Raw genomic sequence first — 17695 nt, 5'->3', positions numbered from 1 at the left:
TTTTGAGTGAAATGAATATGCTTGAAATCTGGCTCTCCCCTCCCTAATTCCTTTTTCCAGAATACAGCTCAGAGCACCTTATCTCCGGCTAGGAAAACGAGTTTACATGTATGCCCTCTATGTGGAATCCAGAGACTACAGGTGCTTCAGTAACCAATGCAAACTTGCAGTTACATGGTGATTTTCTTAACATCACTAGTCAAAATCTAGGCAGCTGGGCTCAGATCATGGAATGACATAATATTAGCTTCCATTTATGTGTTTATTAAATGACTAATAATACGATCTTCACAACATTTTATACATATGGACCCTAGAAGCTTAAAAAGTTTATATAGTACAGTAAACCTCAGGTCTCACATTCTATTGGTCAGTGAATATTTTGTCCTCTCTTCAGTCACAAAACAAAATATAATAAATAGGAAATGAAGCTCCTGCTTGCTGCGAAAGAAATAAACAATTTGAAATATGCAATTGTATACATGTTTGTAATTGACCTTTTACTCCAATGAGAGTAGAGTTGAATGCTTTATACTAATAGACATAAATTCAATTATGAAAGAGTCCCTCCTTTTCATATGTCAGGATAAAATGTCCGTAACTTCTTACATTCTCCAAATAAAATTTCATATGATCTGACAAGATTATATTGTAAAATTCAACCATTTTAAATGATTTCTGCAATTAAAATAGATTCATTTTCCTTGAAATCCAGAAGCAACAGTGAAGCTGGAGATATTAATACAAGATGGGGGCCAAAAAACCCTGGCTATGCCACCTTGCAGACTGAACCATCTTTCGGGTAGACAAGGTCCTGCCAATGGCTAGGGTTTCCTCCTCCTGCAGTCCCCTAGCAAATGCAGTTTCCCCCTCCTCACCATGTGCAAACACACACACACACACACACACACACACACACACACACACACACACACACACACGTACCACTCTCCTCCCTCCAGCCCTATGGCTGCTCCAGTAAGAGATTCAGATCTGAAAAAGAAATTTTGATAATTTTACAAATGAAAAAACTGAGACTCAAAGTTGAAATGAATAGTACACGATCATCACCTGCTGACAGGAGCCCCGGTTACCCAACTTAGCCCAGTGCTCTTTCCACTGCCCCTCTCAGCCTGCAAAAACCACAGAGGGCAAAGCTAGAAAGATGGAAAGGCACCCATGCAGCTCACCGCTTGCCTCAGGGAGACCATCTTCACGGGGGCTTCTCAAAAGACCTCCCTAGGGTGGGTTTTGTTTATTTTCGGAGAACAAAACAACTTTTTAAATGTTTCAATGGAGAGATCTGTGAAATGTGATGTAAGGAACCATAGACGCCAGTAAAATTTTGATCCAAAGACCCGATAATCTGAGTTTTAAGATTTTGGGATTTGATCGGGGAAAAAAAATTTATATATATGTAACACCTAACATCTCTCTCTACATACACACACACACACACACACACACACACACACGTATATGTTTTGAATTAGGTTATGTAGCAGTATGTTGTAGTGAAAAAAACAGGGTCTTGGCCAGGTGCCGTGGATCCTGCCTATAATCCCAGCACTTTGGGAGGCTGAGGCAGGAGGATTGCTTGAGCCAAGAATTTGAGACCAGTCGGGGCAACATAGTGAGACCCCTGTCTCTACACAAAATGAAAAATTTAGCTGAATATAATGGTGCACACTTGTAGTCCCAGCTGCATGGGAGGCTGAGGGGGGAGGATCGCTTGTGCCTGGGAGTTGAGGCTGCAGTGAGCCATGATAGAGCCACTATACTCCAGCCTGGGCAACAGAGTGATACCTCATCTAAAAAAAAAAAAAAAAAAAAAAAAAAAAAAGGAGGGTCCTCTAAAGGTTGATTGGTTTTTTTGTTGTTGTTTTGTTTGTTTTTATTTTTTACCCTACTACTTATTAGCTGAGTAACCTTGAGCAAGTTTCTTAATCTCCCCAAATTAATTTCCTCATCTGTAAAGTGAGTGTCAGTTTTGTTTAGAGAAAGATGGAGAATGAGACAGAGACAGAGAGACAAAGAGAGTAAAGAGTAAGAGGGATTTGGGGGCGTATGGCAGCTCTCAGAACATGAAAGTTCACAATGCCTGGAACGAAATTATCCTTCAAATGGCTGTTCACGGAATGAAAAGTCTGCTTCTTCAGCTGGGTCAGCTCCTAGAAATATGCCTCCTTTGCTTTGGAGATACAGACAGAATGATCCCTAAGGCTCTAGCCCATACAAAAAAGATGCGAGACCACTCAGGCCCTAAAATTGTGTCTTGTGTTTGAAAATGTTTGACACAGTGGTCTCGGACTCTAAGGACAGAATACCCTCTGAGTGCACCCCAAAGACTTTATCTGGATGCCTGGATGGCGCCCAGAATAATAATGAAGGTAACATTCAAGTGTCTCCTTCCCACTCTGATCCCCAAGAATGAAATACGTAATCTTCCTTTGTGTGTTCACAGCACACTCTACCTCATACATTTATTGCACTGTATTTTAGCTGCCTACTCCCTTGTCTGTCTTGCCAAGTAGACTGTGAATTCCACAATCATTTAAGTGCTATCCCCACTTTCTAACACACAATGGAGACTCAATATATATTTTTGATTTTTTGAAAAATCAAACACCTCTTTAAAGCATCTACCACTGTTGGCCCTAAAATCAGCCTAAGGTATAGATATTGCCCAGCACTCCCAACCCCAAGATTGCCTCCCCACTTCCAACTCCCCTTGAAATGAAGTAAATACTCTAGTTCCAGCATTTAGGCCTCTTACATATCGCTCAGGATGTTTCTCATAGTTAATCCACTTAACAAATTGTGTTCAAAAATAGGATCTCATGTACTAGGCCCAATGGCAGGGGTACAGCAATGAATCTACCATGGTCCCTCTTGGAGAAGCTCACAGAATAAAGCGAGCTGGGATGAAGGCTCTGACTTTCAGAGAGACCACTAGCCATTAGCCAAAATATTTCTGGATTAGTATCTCTATCCTATCATCAACTTGACTCCTTGACTCTTTAAAATGTGGCTTTAGAACCTGGTACATAGTGTACACTCAATACACATTTGTTGGATAAGGAAGTGAGTGGGATAGGATGAAAATTTCAGTGAGCTTTTATTGTTCTAGGCTGTTTGATATAGGAGATAAGCAGCTAATGTTATCAAATCCTGTTTTGTTTTTTGTTTTTTTTTTTTTGAGTCAGTGTCTCACTCTGTGCCATAGGCTGGAGTGCAGTGGCACTATCTCAGCTCACTGCAACCTCCACCTCCTGGTTTCAAGCAATTATCCTGTCTTAGCGTCCCGAGTAGCTGGGATTACAGGTGTGCACCACCACACCCAGCTAATTTTGTATTTTTAGTAGGGACAGGGTTTCACCACGTTGGCCATGCTGGTCTTGAACTCCTGACCTCAGGTGATCCGCCCACCTTGGCCTCCAAAAGTGCTGGGATTACAGGTGTGAGCTGCTGCACCTCGCCCCAAATCCTTTATTTAAGTAATTTTGGCTTTTGGCACCCAATGAGCTGATACATCCACCATAGGAATGTATTAACACTTCAAAAGATCTCTAAGGACAGATAACACTTCTTAGAAACATTTCTTGTGTCTGATTAGGTGAGGTAGGCTTTTCCAATACCACAGCTAAACATGTTGCCCTTGCCTTCAGATAACTCTGGGAGACCTTCCATCCTATCAAACACTGACTAACTAACCTTCCAAATCTGCCAGTCACTAGAAGGCTTCCTGCTTCGGAACTATCTTTGGCTCCAGGGAGTGGTACCCTGCTAGATTCTTTAATCTCCCTTACTGATCATCTAAACTTACTTTCTTTTACATTTGTGTGTGGTTTATTTGCACAGTTGCGGGAAGAGATCTTGTCTTTATAAATTCCCACAGGACTAGGCACACAGCACGTGTTTAATAAGTACGTTTTTAAAAATGTGTCTTCCATGTATAGCCCTGCCCTGCAGGGCCGCATCGGGTAGGTGGCAAAAGTGGTGCCCAATCCTAGGGAACTTTCAACTGAGGCTTGGGGAGAAGGGCGGGCACCCTCCCACCATGAGAATCGTAAGGTAGGACTGGAGAAAAAGGTCAGAGCACATCTCTCATGTGCTCTAGAACTCTCCAGACAGCTCTCACTTTCTTTGTCCCCATCTTCTGCAGGGGACTTACAGCGTTCTCAGGGACGGCAGGAAATAAGACAAACAGGGAAAAGGAAATCACAGAGCACGACTTAAATATGGCAGATGAGATGCTAGACTGGAATCTTCTCTTTGGCTCAAAATAAATGCATACATAAATGACAGTGATTGTAAGCCTGACAGCACTTCACCCACTCTCTAAAGTCTCCTGACAGTGGGACCTCAAGCAGGGGACTGGAAGGTCAATTTGTTTGGTACCAACTCTGACTCAAAAAGATTATTCTCCTATGAGGTGAAGGAGAAGAAAAAAAGAAGGGCAGTGACATTTTCCAGCCACTACACCCAGAGGGTAACCCAGATGTTGGTGGGATGGGTGGGACTCATCAAACCCACGCTTTCCCCCAAGGTTGCTAAGACAGAAGCATCCTGTCAGTCTTCGGGTTGAATCAACCCCACAACTACCCGCTCTAAGGAGACTGTGACAGCAGGAAAGGTCATGACACACCCGGGTCTGGACACGCTGCCCCTGAGGCCTGGACCGGGGCGCCCCCCGCGGAGCCGCTCTCCACCAATGAGAGCCTCAGGTCCCGAGATGATGAGATGCGGGGCCGCTGCTCAGCCAATCAGGCGCCAGGCTCGGCCAGGGGGAGGAGATGGGAGGAGAGGCCGGGGGCGATGGAGACGCGGATACATCAACAGAAGTTTCTCACCTAGGAATGCGAGGGGCGCTCGCGCATCTCCTGCACATCTCCACCTCTGCGCAGGAGGAAAGCCCCAAAGCTGCTCTCTCCACCTCTCCTACAGCTCCCTGCAAACGAGGGCGAAGCTGCTGAGAGCCCCTATGACTGCTGGCTTTTAATGTTGTATGCAAGGAGGAAGAGGGCGAGGGATAACTTGGTGCTGGACAACTGACCTGCGGCCCGAAGGGCCTCTGGGGAGGGGGTGCAAAAGAGGAGCGGCTGGTCTCGGGGACTCCATGCGGGGGCCATGGACAGGGCGGCGCTCCTGGGACTGGCCCGCCTGTGCGCGCTGTGGGCAGCCTTGCTCGTGCTGTTCCCCTACGGAGCCCAAGGAAACTGGATGTGAGTATGAAGGTAGCAGGGACGCATCGGGTAGGTGACAAAAGGGGTGCCCAATCCTAGGGAACTTTCAACTGAGGCTGGGGGAGAAGGGCGGGGACCCTCGGACGAGTGACCTAATTTTTCGGAAAACATCTGGGATTGGGGAGCGGCTTATTCTGCGGGCGGCCGTGTCTTACAGGTGGTTGGGCATTGCCTCCTTCGGGGTTCCAGAGAAGCTGGGCTGCGCCAATTTGCCGCTGAACAGCCGCCAGAAGGAGCTGTGCAAGAGGAAGCCGTACCTGCTGCCGAGCATCCGAGAGGGCGCCCGGCTGGGCATTCAGGAGTGCAGGAGTCAGTTCAGACACGAGAGATGGAACTGCATGATCACCGCTGCTGCCACCACCGCCCCGATGGGCGCCAGCCCCCTCTTTGGCTACGAGCTGAGCAGCGGTGAGTCCTGGGACCTTAGGGGTTGTTGGGGGACGGAAGGCGACAACTCCTCCACCGGTGCCTCCAAATAAAGTAAATAGTGCTATATGGTCCTGTAGCTCTCTAAGTTCCAAAAGAGCCCCTTTAGTGCACGGGGATTGAGAGCTACAGAGGCCAGACCTGGGGAGCAGGTGCGAGCTTGGAGGGAGGTGACTCCCCAGGTCCAGAGCGGAGCGCTAGGGGCTGGAGCTCTTCCTCTTTCCTGCGGTGCCCCGCCAGAGTCGGAAAAAAACCTCTAATTCTCCTAGCCCGCCGACCCCCTCGGACCCCGTAGCGCCCCCCTACGTGGGTGACCAGCTGGAGAAACATGATGTCGGCAGCGGGGAATGCGGCTGCCGCATCTGCTTTGATTTAACCAACTCCGCTGCGCACCAAGTCCTGGACAAGTGGCTAATTGCAGAGAAGCCCCACCTTTATTGGCTCCTATGAGCACCGAGTTGACAGAATAATGGTGATTTTTTAAAGCGACTGTCCGTGACCACCCAACGTGCGGCTAACCTGAGCAGGACCACTTGTGCGCTCCTCGTTTCTTTGGCCTTTCTATCTCTTCCCTCCTCGGCGCACTCCCGCGGCGCGGGAAGCTGCAGGAAAACAAAGTTCTACTTCCACGTGCGTAGTGACTTGGTATGGATAAAGGTACAGGCAGCCAGGATTGTTCCTGGAATATCAGCAGATCCAAAGAATGTTCGGACTGGGGCGCTGAAAGATGCGCTGTCGTTTTTCATGTTCATTTCCGTTCCCCCTCCGCCTTTGACCCTTCTCCACCGAGTCCCTGCGCGCACCCCCGCCGAGCTGCGCACCTCCCCCGCGGCGTTTTGGCCGTCACGCCCTTCCGAAGGAGCCCTGGCCCCCGTAGAGAGAGAGAGAAAAAAAAAAGAGAGAGAGAGAGAAAGAGAAAGAAATAAAGAGAAAATAGATGTGTTCTTCACAGTTGCTGAAATGCATCAGCTGTTGAAAAGGTTTATTGGACAACGGGCATGAAACTGTTTCTACTCCAAACTAAACATCTGGAAAGAAAAAAAAAAAGTCGCCTGCTGATTCCCTTCTAGTCCACTTTATTAATATTTAAATGGACTTTAATTTTCAAAGATTTTAGCTCAAACTCTACTGCAGGTGTGCTAAATGCATCATTTTCAATATGCAGTATTTTTAATAGAATTATGTTTTTGCTAGTGATATTTTAATTATCTTATCTTGCGTTGCCTTAAGACTGTAAGAGGACTAGCTAATACTATATAAAATATTTAACTGTTTCATGTTAATGTGAGATTAATCTTTAATGTGAAAGTATACCGCACCGTTTACTAATTGCTTTGGTCTTTCCTTAGTTTAATTTTCATTCTGACACGTATTATTTATGCAGATAAATCACACCAAAATGTTCAGCTTGTGTTCTGTGAGAGCACATTTTAAATTTAAAAAGAAGAGTAGTCTAGTTTTCTTTGGGTGTTGTATTACCGTTTACAGTATCTGTGCAAAGAATTTTTAATTCAGCAGGTATTACTGAGCTATGACTGTCAACTATGCACTAAACTGGGTGCAAACATACATTTCAAATTTAAAAAATAAAGAGACGATTTTAAGGTAAAGGGATAATGTATGACCATATAGAATATGACAATCTGTTCAAGTGGAATACTGAAAATTAATATTGCTTTTTAAGAGACTAGAACAAGAGCAAATCTTCCTTTCTAAATGTGTACTCGTTAAAGCATCCATTGTAAGCAACTGAAAAATTACTTGTTTAGTAAGATGATGAGTAGGAGGCTTTGTTCTGAACATAAACAGAGAGTTGCCTGGGTCTCTAATTTAGCAATTTATATTTTTTCTAGGCACCAAAGAGACAGCATTTATTTATGCTGTGATGGCTGCAGGCCTGGTGCATTCTGTGACCAGGTCATGCAGTGCAGGCAACATGACAGAGTGTTCCTGTGACACCACCTTGCAGAATGGCGGCTCAGCAAGTGAAGGATGGCACTGGGGGGGCTGCTCCGATGATGTCCAGTATGGCATGTGGTTCAGCAGAAAGTTCCTAGATTTCCCCATCAGAAACACCACGGGCAAAGAAAACAAAGTACTATTAGCAATGAACCTACATAACAATGAAGCTGGAAGGCAGGTATGTATTGGAAAATGTAATAATCAAAATTCGGTGCCTTTAGGTAAATAACTAGGATTACACATCCAGATGAAACTGTCCAAATGACTTAAAAACCAAACACTGGCAGCCCTCAAGTGGGATCCTGAAATTAATATTGTTTTTAAAAGACTACAGCAGTAGAAAATTATCCTTTCTAAATATATATGCATTAAAGCATCCATAGTAAGCAATTGAAAAATTCCTTCTCTGGTAAGAGGATGAATAGGAGGCTTTGATTAGAATAAATAAATATGCATGTGTGTGTGTGTTTGTGTGTGTGTGTGTGTGTATATATTCACATTTGCATATAGATTACATATGTGTATTTTATATATATATATATATATTTTTTTTTTACTCTTTAATGAATATGTACTAACCACAATTTTGGTTCTCTGATATGAGTTAAACCGTGTTATAGGATGTGTTTGTGGTTATATACTGTGTATCTCTAAAACTTTAATTATAATATAATAGATGCACAATGCCTGTAGGGTTCGTTGGTTCTACCCCCTTAGTCGTGGAGCCAGAATAGGGTCTACAGTGTATGCCTTTCTAATAGGACTGAGTCAAATTTCATTTTCCCCAAGTTGAAATTTTATTATGTTTTAAAAAATCTACTTTTTAGTAGATGGCAATGGCTCCTAACCATGTTGTCAGTTTTGTACTTACCTTTTTCTAGAAAACATTCTTAGGGAATACATACCTTTAACTAATATTTTTTGTAAAGGAAAGTTTTTTTTTTTAAAAGGGAAATAGTTATTTTATTATAAAGCAATGTAGGTTAATTTTTAAAATTCATAAATACTCCTAAGCATAAATAAGCTATAGATACATTAAATCTATAGATACTTTAAAATATCGGTATCTTAAAGATACAGAGGAGGTACATTTGAAGAACTGCTACGTAATTGACATCTTTTATGAATTCTACATTTTTATACTGTTTTCTTAAAATGCATCATTCTTGTAGCTAAATTCGACTTATACATATTCACGTTAGTGAGTACTGACACAATAAAGTTTGAGTTCTACAACATAATTGACCTAGTTGGCAATTCATAGTGACTTTTCTAAAAGAGTCTAAATCTTTTATATGAATATATATTTTCTATGTTGTAATAAACTTTTTCAGGACAGGAATATTAGCATGTATCATATATTTTTGTAAATATTCAATAACCTATAAAGGTCCAAAAGTAATTATTGCAATTTGCCACATTCTTCTGAAATAAATAAAACAAGTTACCATATCTCTTAGGAATCTTAAAAGTGTATGTTGCATTTGTTTTCCATTTTTGGAAAGTGAATAAATAGAACCTATTTAGAATAGTTACAAGTTACCTCCAGTTTTCTTTACTTTTGTATTTTACCATTTAAAATACAAAAACAGAAAAGTCAGTAACTATATCACCGTAAGACTTCAAATTCAAATTTGAATTTTAATTCAATTTAAAAATTTAATTCAAAATAGCAAGATAGAAAGTAGGAATGTCAGTAAATAGCTATGTAACCTTTTCGTATGTTTGTTTATAAAAATTTTAAAGTTACTTTATTTCACTAGAATAACTCTTGCCCAACACCATAGTTATGCACATGTCTCTTACTCTTAAGGTTTTACATTTAAAAAAAAATGAGTGAGACATTGCTTCAATATAAATATTATACAGTAAGGGAATTTTTATTATTTCTAGAATATTAATTTTAAAAATATGTTCTTAAAATTAGAGATAAGATTATTCAAATTAATATATTTTTAAAGCAAGGAAACAAATACATGAGTGTTTGTTATCAATAGACCTTAAATCTCCTTTAGCCATTCTTTAAGTAAATTTGGTAGAGATTTTTAATAAACTAGAAATTTAGAACACAAAAACTCATGTTGTGATTGATTCTCTTAAATAAAATCATCTTGGGACCTGTAAAAAACCCTAAAGCATTCTAAAATATATTTTTATTGTAACATTCGGCAGCTATTTGGTTTTATTTTATACTGTGTGTTTTTCAAATTAGGTAGTAATATTCCTCTCTGTAACTGTTAATGTTAATCTTAAACTATTATGTTAATCTTAAACTATTATGTATATTCTGATTTTATTAAAAACACACTTCCTATTCACCATTAATTTTAATCCATTTTTGCTGGCAAAAATAGTTTTCTAACATTACCTAGGTTCTTGCTGTTATTCTAACTAGCTTGAAAACAATTCAATTTATGCATATACGTACATTTTATGTAAATCTCTGAGTTTTCTCTACTGAATCATTTTTTCACATTGTTCATTTTTGGTTCATATTGTTTCACGTTTAGATGAAATCTTAAAATATTAGAAAACATTTACCTGGTTATTTGGTAGGTACTATGCTGGTGTTTTCGTTGTTGTTTTTATTTTCTCATGAGGTATTATAATTCCACATAGTTTTGTATTTTTCTTTCTGTTGGTGGCAAAAACAAACAAACAAACAAACAAAAAAACAAAAAAACACCGTAAAAGAAGTTTCCTGGTTATTGTCTAACATGGACGAGCAAGCAGGTCAGTTTTTTCAACACTGGCAATTAGGATTTTAATCTGATAGGCATATTCTTCTGAGTAAAATCCAGGTCTGTATTCAATTGAGTTGATTTTCTTAGCCTCAAAATCACAAACTCAAAATGTAGGAAAGCATTCAGAGAAATGTGGGTACTGGCGCTTAGTAGTACTGTGAGCAGGACAGATGATTTTCTAACCGCTAACCTTAAATACTCTGATTCCCCCTTGGTTTCTGACACCATTCCTAAAGTTATGACTCCAAGAATAATGTTGCCGAATGGTGATTGGCTAACAGAATGATGTGATGTCTTCCAGGGGCAGAACTTCTGGGAATAATGTGACTTGGAATATTTATGGGTATTTCTTTTGGTGTGCTTAAAATATTTCCATTCTTCCCATGTCCACCTCATAAACTTTTAAGTTTCTCTACCCCATAATTTGTTTTATGATGAGTAACTCAACAAAGTGGGAAGGGCGCAATCCCAAATTTTCATTGACCTATTCCAAGAATATTTATAAGTAGTTGAACAACACATAGTGTTTTGCTTTTCAGTAGGTTCGAATATATTTTTGGACAGAAAGGGACAAAATGGGTCAGAGGAACAGGAATCCTACGTACACCCATCCAACCTCATGTCGCAGTTTTTATAAAAACTTAGATCATCTGATAGTTGAGAAAATGAAATGTTAGTCACAAAACGTTCCACAACAATTTTCTGGCCATTTTTGTAAAATTCAGACAAAGTAATTTACTGAAAAACAATCACCAACTGCCACATTACCTCTGAGTCAAAATTGTGGAACCAATCAGTTCTTAAACCACTTCTCAAGCGGTTTCTATGTTTACATAAAGTATTAATGATGCATCTTTCCTATTTCACTTCATTAGAAATTTATCAAACCAAAACTTACACAAGGAATCCAGTAGATTAAATGCTACCCTCCTGATTGCTCTGACATAGTTTAAAAATATTCCACCAAAATGTGCACATCTGTTTGCAATAGTTAACAAAACATTCCTCTGTTAATATCGTTATAAACCTTAACAACTCAACTAGAGTAGAGAAAGGAATTTTCTCATAACCACACAGCACTCATTCCTTTGCTATTCTCTTATGTTCCTGTTAGCAGAAAATGATGGTGATATCGCTGTAATTCAGAATGGCTATTTAACATTAATTAAGAATCCTGGAGGAAAATCTCCAGAATACACTTTTTGGGGGAACATTCGTGCAATTTCCTTAAATATACTTGCATTTTCCACTTTTATTTTTCCTTATACTACTAAAATTATCCTGATGCATATAAATACCTTATATTATTTATCACCAGCTTTACTCATGTAAGACAAACGTCTTAACCAGACTTTATTTTTCTGTAAAATTGAAATAATAAGTAACTGCTTATTAACTAGCTACTATGTGCAACAAATTTCTTCCTCTAAAACTGAATCAGATAAAATATTTATTAAAATGTGCTCTGAGAAGCAGAATTCTAATTCTGTAGAATTAAACTTTGTGTATGTGTGTGTGTTTATCTGTCCTTGAATTTTGCATTTCATCATTTCTGCGTGGTGATTACATTGCTTTATTCTAATTCCAGATTGTCCAAGTTCTTTCCTTGGAGTATTATGGGGGTATAATATTTTAAATTCCAGGTCAGGTTATTGATATTTTTTTCCTTGAAGTTCATGTATCTTTCTGTCCTAAAATACATGTGTATATATATATAGATAGATAGATAGATATACCTATAAATATTCTAAGAATATGTATATACCTCTATAGATGTTCAAAGATACAAAAATAATATATATCATATATAATAAAGATATTATTTCTTTTATTATGTTTATTGTTAGGGACACCTATAATTCAAAGGTAATAGAATAAAACTCTTTAAATTGTCATCACTGAAAAATTATAAATTCCATGTATGTATTCAAAAAGGCTAATTTTCTAGGAGAGAAACCTTTCCGTAATTTCAATACAAATTCAGCAGGTGATGTAATTGAATGTGAAAATCAGTCTCTCTTTTGATCCCTCATCATGATGTAGTGCGTAACTTTCATAGAATAACACTATTGTGGATGAGGCTAAAGCTAAGGAATTGAAAAAGAGAGCCCAGCCGGCTCAAAACAATACCATTAACCTCTTAGCAGTGACACGTGTTTAAGAAGGTGGTTTTTATTACTCCCTCTTGATTCAAGAGAGGATGAGATAAAACTGTTCAAGCGAGCTGGACCAATTATTCAATAAGTATTTGATGAGCATCTACTGTGTCCCTCATGCTGTACAAATTGGCAACATCTTACATGATGTCTGAAGTGACTAATACAAGAAAAAGTCAGCTCCTCAGTTATGATCCAGGGGAGAAACAGCTTTAAATCACTAAGTGATGATTGTAAAGAAGGCTGATCAACTTAAACATGGAAACATACATTGTTATGTTTTTAGTGTTCTTTGGACAATTATGTTTTGTTATTACCCAGCACTGATTAAGATTTTCCTCGTAACCTTTGGGAGCTTAAAATTTGAACAAAGGTAGGCAGATCACATTTATCTGAACATTTTATTGCCCAGAAATATTTTAAAGAATTGAGGGTTTTGTGAATATGAAATGCCATAAATTTAAAGAAACACGCCTCTGTGTCATACTTTATAAATTGCTGTCATACAATCGCAGGACACCTTTTGCCCTGGGTTAAGAAGAAATAGATACATCTATTGGTTTCTTAGTTTTCTGAATTCAAAAAAAGCTTATGTGCACTACTAAGAAATATCAAGCATTGCATAAATCAATACCATATGCTCTTATTTAAGGTTGCAAATGTTATTATTTGTGTGTAATATTGTCTCATTAGATAGTTCAGACATTTTTAAACTTTGTTTGAAAACATATTCTGCAAACAGGTCAATGTCAGCTTTGGTACAAAATAGCAAAGTGTAGACCCCTGTCATTTTATTGTTTTGATAAGAATTGTAAGTGGAATTTAAACTGTGAGGTTTTTCCTTTCTTTGGTGAGATTACATACATAATTTCCAAGTTATTGAATGGATGGATCCATCTTTCATTTTACCCAGCATGTTGACAGAACGTCAACTCCACAGCTAGCCCTGACGATTTATTAATCTGTTCTGCCATCGTCTGGGGATTGAAGGAAGCTATGCTGGCTAGCCTGGTATGTAAGAGATTAGAGCCCCAAACTTTTGAAATCTCTATATTGTTTTTGCACCCTTAGCCTTACTGGAAATGTTTATCTCAACTCTAACTGTACCTTCTTTTTCAGAGAAAGGGGCTTTTATTTAGACCATAGTGTGTGCCAGGCATTGGACTATTACAAATCTATGTAGTTTCATTTAATTTCTTAGTCTGTTTCAACTGAACTTAGCACTTATAATTGAAAAAATTACATAAACATTATCCCCTTTTCCATGCTAGGATAGTGCTACTGATTCATCAAGGATAGGGCATGTGCTTTGAATTAATTTTCCAGAAAAGGAGAATTTGCTGGGGGGAGCCACCATACGGTAGCCCCTTCTCCTTTTGACCACCTAAACCGGATTTGTCATAGTTTCTCATGTGGCCTGGAACCAGGGGATAGCATAGTTCACCACCTCCACCCCTCCCTTTGTATGTAACTGACTTTCATAGTGATCAAACTTGAGAACTCTCAATTGAATCAATAGGTCTCATCCCTGGATGCTCATTAAAATAATCTCAGCAGCTTTGTGAAAGTCCCATGGCCTGGACACCCCACCCCCAGCCCAACCAATGAAATCAGAATCTGAGAGGTTTCAGCCTTGGTTATGTGTAAAGTTCCATGATGTTTCTATGCACCGTGAGAGCTGAGGGTAACTTCTCTCTCAGTGCTTTTCAAATTTTAACGACAATCTTGTTAAAGTGCAGCTTTTGGTTCTGTAGGTCTGGAGTGGAGCCTGAGAGTCTGCATTTCTCACAAGTGGTGCTGGTGTTGCTGGTCCCTGAGCTGTATTCTGAGTAACAAGGTGTCGAATGGTATCAGGAACATACAGGCACGCACGAGCATCCTACCACATTCAAAATTAGAACGGGGATTAGAAATAGAAGTCATTTCCTTTTGTTATCGCAGATAATCTCCAATAATATTAGTCTGGTCCACTACTTTAAGTACAGCTTGGAAAGGTTTGCTCTGAAGGGTCAAGAAATTTGGACAAAACATTTGGGACAAAAACAAAAGGACAAAACATTTGAAACCTACGCAGTTTTAAAGATCATGTATGTTCAAAACCATCATTTTTATTCAAGAGGAAATAGAGCCAGAAAGTTAAGTGATTAGATTAACTGTGCTTCTGTTGTTGAGTAAAACACTTTATGATTGATAGTTGAACACGATTACTGTTGGTTTCAGGCTGTCGCCAAGTTGATGTCAGTAGACTGCCGCTGCCACGGAGTTTCCGGCTCCTGTGCTGTGAAAACATGCTGGAAAACCATGTCTTCTTTTGAAAAGATTGGCCATTTGTTGAAGGATAAATATGAAAACAGTATCCAAATATCAGACAAAATAAAGAGGAAAATGCGCAGGAGAGAAAAAGATCAGAGGAAAATACCAATCCACAAGGATGATCTGCTCTATGTTAATAAGTCTCCCAACTACTGTGTAGAAGATAAGAAACTGGGAATCCCAGGGACACAAGGCAGAGAATGCAACCGTACATCAGAGGGTGCAGATGGCTGCAACCTCCTCTGCTGTGGCCGAGGTTACAATACCCACGTGGTCCGGCACGTGGAGAGGTGTGAGTGTAAGTTCGTCTGGTGCTGCTATGTCCGTTGCAGGAGGTGTGAAAGCATGACTGATGTCCACACTTGCAAGTAACCACTCCATCCAGCCTTGGACAAGATGCCTCAGCAATACACAATGGCATTGCAACCGGAAGGGTGCCCCTCCCTGTGCAGCTAGTAAAGTTGACTTTTGCAGTGGAATCCCCAGAACCTTGGACCTCTCTGAGAGTTTCCCTTACCTGATCGACATATTTTCCTTTATCTGATCAACCCATTGATCGTGTGGATTTCTTGGGATTCTAATGTTGAAAAGGTTTATATTCACCTTTTGGTGATTTGGGGAATATATATTGACATACGAGGAAAATAATCTGTTTCCTAAGCAAGAAATAACAGGAAAGATCCCTCATGCCAGGAGGCCTGCCACACTCAGGATAAGATCCTTGAATATGGAACTTAGTTACAGGACTCAATAATGGTGGGTGAACATTAGTCATTTTTAAAAGACACCTCTTATAGCAATAAGGAGACATTCACCTGAATCTCATTTATTCTCTCAGTATTTTAATTGAAGAAATCAGACTGCTTGTGCGTAGACAGAAGATGTTGAAAAGTTAACATAAGCATTGGGTGCTGACTTACCCTTTCATGCACTTCCAAAGAAAGGATTCCAAAAAAAGAATCTTCTTAAGTGATACAATATCCCTAAAACAATGGTCGTTACAGATGTTTAGTGACAAAGAATCAATATGTATAAAGTAAAATGAATGATTTAGATTTTAAGTGCCTTTTCACTGGGAGAATCTGGAAAACCCTCCATAAGGTATATAGCAATCTTTGATCTTTAGATTCATACTTTTATCACAGACCAGTTTCAACTGTTAAAAACCCACCTCTGAGATACTAGGGGGGAGGATCCTGAAACGTGGGAAAAGTAGAGGTAAAAAGTGAGGTAAAAATACAATTTCATACATTGTAAAGAAAAGCACCCTTTAAATGTATAAAGACAGTGTTTTGTATAGTATTTTGTTTAAAAGGTTTCGATTTTGTAAATACAGTACTTAAGTTATATGATCTATATTACAACATTTATTGACAAAGCCCAAGAACTAAGGCAGTAAAATTATCTCATAAATAAGATTAGCTTCTTTTTTTATACTACTAACGCTATTTTTTTGGACATCGAAGAGAATTTAACTTAGCAGTTAGTTATATGGATGTGTATTTCTTGCTAAAATGACAGTTTTATATGTTGTAGATTAAAATATGTCGCAAAATATCAAAAATTGTGTTATTTCAGCAGTAAGGTTAATTGAATTCTCTTTTCACATTAGTTATGCTTAACTCATAAGGTTATTATAATAAATTATATTAGTAAAAGTCTTAACTGGAAAAATCGAAATCAGAGTAGTGATCAGTTTGATTTGATATCCTGGATATTTATTATATTTTATGTAATGCTGCATTTCTATTTGAGTGTTGAGTGGTCTTTCTTGTTTTAATATTCATGCATGTATATTCATCATATTTTACAAGATTCCTGGTAAAAATTACAGGGCTCTATTTAAGGTTGTATTTTAATGTAAATGCTTATGTTTTTTATGAATTGTTAAATATTTCAGTATTATATAGAAAAAATAATTTTCTAAATTCAGAATGGACAAAGAGAATATTCATTTTCTTATTAATAAGATAAAGAAATGTTTCCCTGCCCTAGTGTCTTCATTCTATTTCTCTTTAATTTTATTCACTGAGGCAGAGAAACAATTTTTGAAAAAGAGCAAACCCATGGAAAATGTCTCAGGTGTAATATTAAAATCAAGACTAAGCATTTAACTGTGATTGTAAAGTTTGACAAAGTTATTATTTACTAAATGAGAGGCACAGAAATGGCAAATGTTCGAATATAGTGCATATTTAAAAGTGGTTTTCCAGTCTTTAGCATCCATTGAATAGAAGAATCTGAAAATAGACACTCTCTCCTGCCTGTTTTTTCAAAGTAAATCTATTTTATCTTCTTTGAACATAATCACCCATTTTAAAAAAACAGAAGACTGTAGTGTCTATTAACAACTAATTTCTTCTGTTAATTAGAAAACCTTTCATAATTACCTTGTCAACTGACTGTGAGAATCAGGCAGCCTCTAATTTACAAACACTTGATTACTGTTCAGCCATTCCTTTAAAACAGTGATGCTAATTCTGGCACCTCTCTCTGGGATGCCTAAGCAAAAACTCCTCCTAACTCCAAACCTGTATCTTTGGGTTCTTCTTTTCTTCTCACCTTTGGTATCACCATGGAAGCCATCCTTATATTTCTCACCTGTCTTTTTCATTTTCTTTTTGTTAGACAGTCTCATTCTGTTACCCAGGCTGGAGTGCAGTAGCCTGATCTCGGCTCACTGCAACATCTGCCTTCTGGGTTCAAGCAATTCTCCCGCTTCAGCCTCCCAAGTAGCTGGGATTACAGGCATGTGCCATCATGACTAGCTAATTTTTGTATTTTTAGTAGAAACGGAGTTTCACCACGTTGGCCAGGCTGGTCTGAAACTCTTGACCTCAAGTGATCT

At 38.9% G+C, this 17695-nt stretch overlaps 1 protein-coding gene and 1 long non-coding RNA gene across 3 annotated transcripts; one reads left to right on the top strand and one right to left on the bottom strand.

The window, feature by feature from the left end:
• Positions 1-590: 590 nt before the first annotated feature.
• WNT16 (Wnt family member 16) lies at positions 591-16967 on the top strand. 2 transcript variants are annotated; one of them, XM_021936206.2, is made up of 4 exons: positions 591-1244; positions 5404-5654; positions 7526-7812; positions 14755-16967. In XM_021936206.2, the coding sequence occupies exons 1-4, from the start codon at positions 1180-1182 to the stop codon at positions 15217-15219; spliced, it is 1068 nt and encodes a 355-aa protein (XP_021791898.1). In that variant the 5' UTR covers positions 591-1179; the 3' UTR covers positions 15220-16967. The 2 variants fall into 2 exon arrangements, with proteins under 2 accessions (XP_021791898.1, XP_003896559.1); XM_003896510.4 differs by lacking the exon at positions 591-1244 and adding an exon at positions 4838-5225.
• On the bottom strand, positions 14609-15847 carry LOC103883208. The gene is made up of 2 exons (XR_001901176.2): positions 15768-15847; positions 14609-14842 (listed from the first exon to the last, which is right to left on the bottom strand). It is a non-coding gene; the product is annotated as an uncharacterized LOC103883208 (long non-coding RNA).
• Positions 16968-17695: the final 728 nt, after the last annotated feature.

The sequence above is a fragment of the Papio anubis genome, chromosome 4, assembly GCF_008728515.1.
Source record: "Papio anubis isolate 15944 chromosome 4, Panubis1.0, whole genome shotgun sequence".
In the NCBI taxonomy this organism is placed as follows: domain Eukaryota; kingdom Metazoa; phylum Chordata; class Mammalia; order Primates; family Cercopithecidae; genus Papio; species Papio anubis.
Note: the sequence above shows the minus strand (reverse complement) of the source record. Positions and strands in the feature narration are given on the sequence as shown.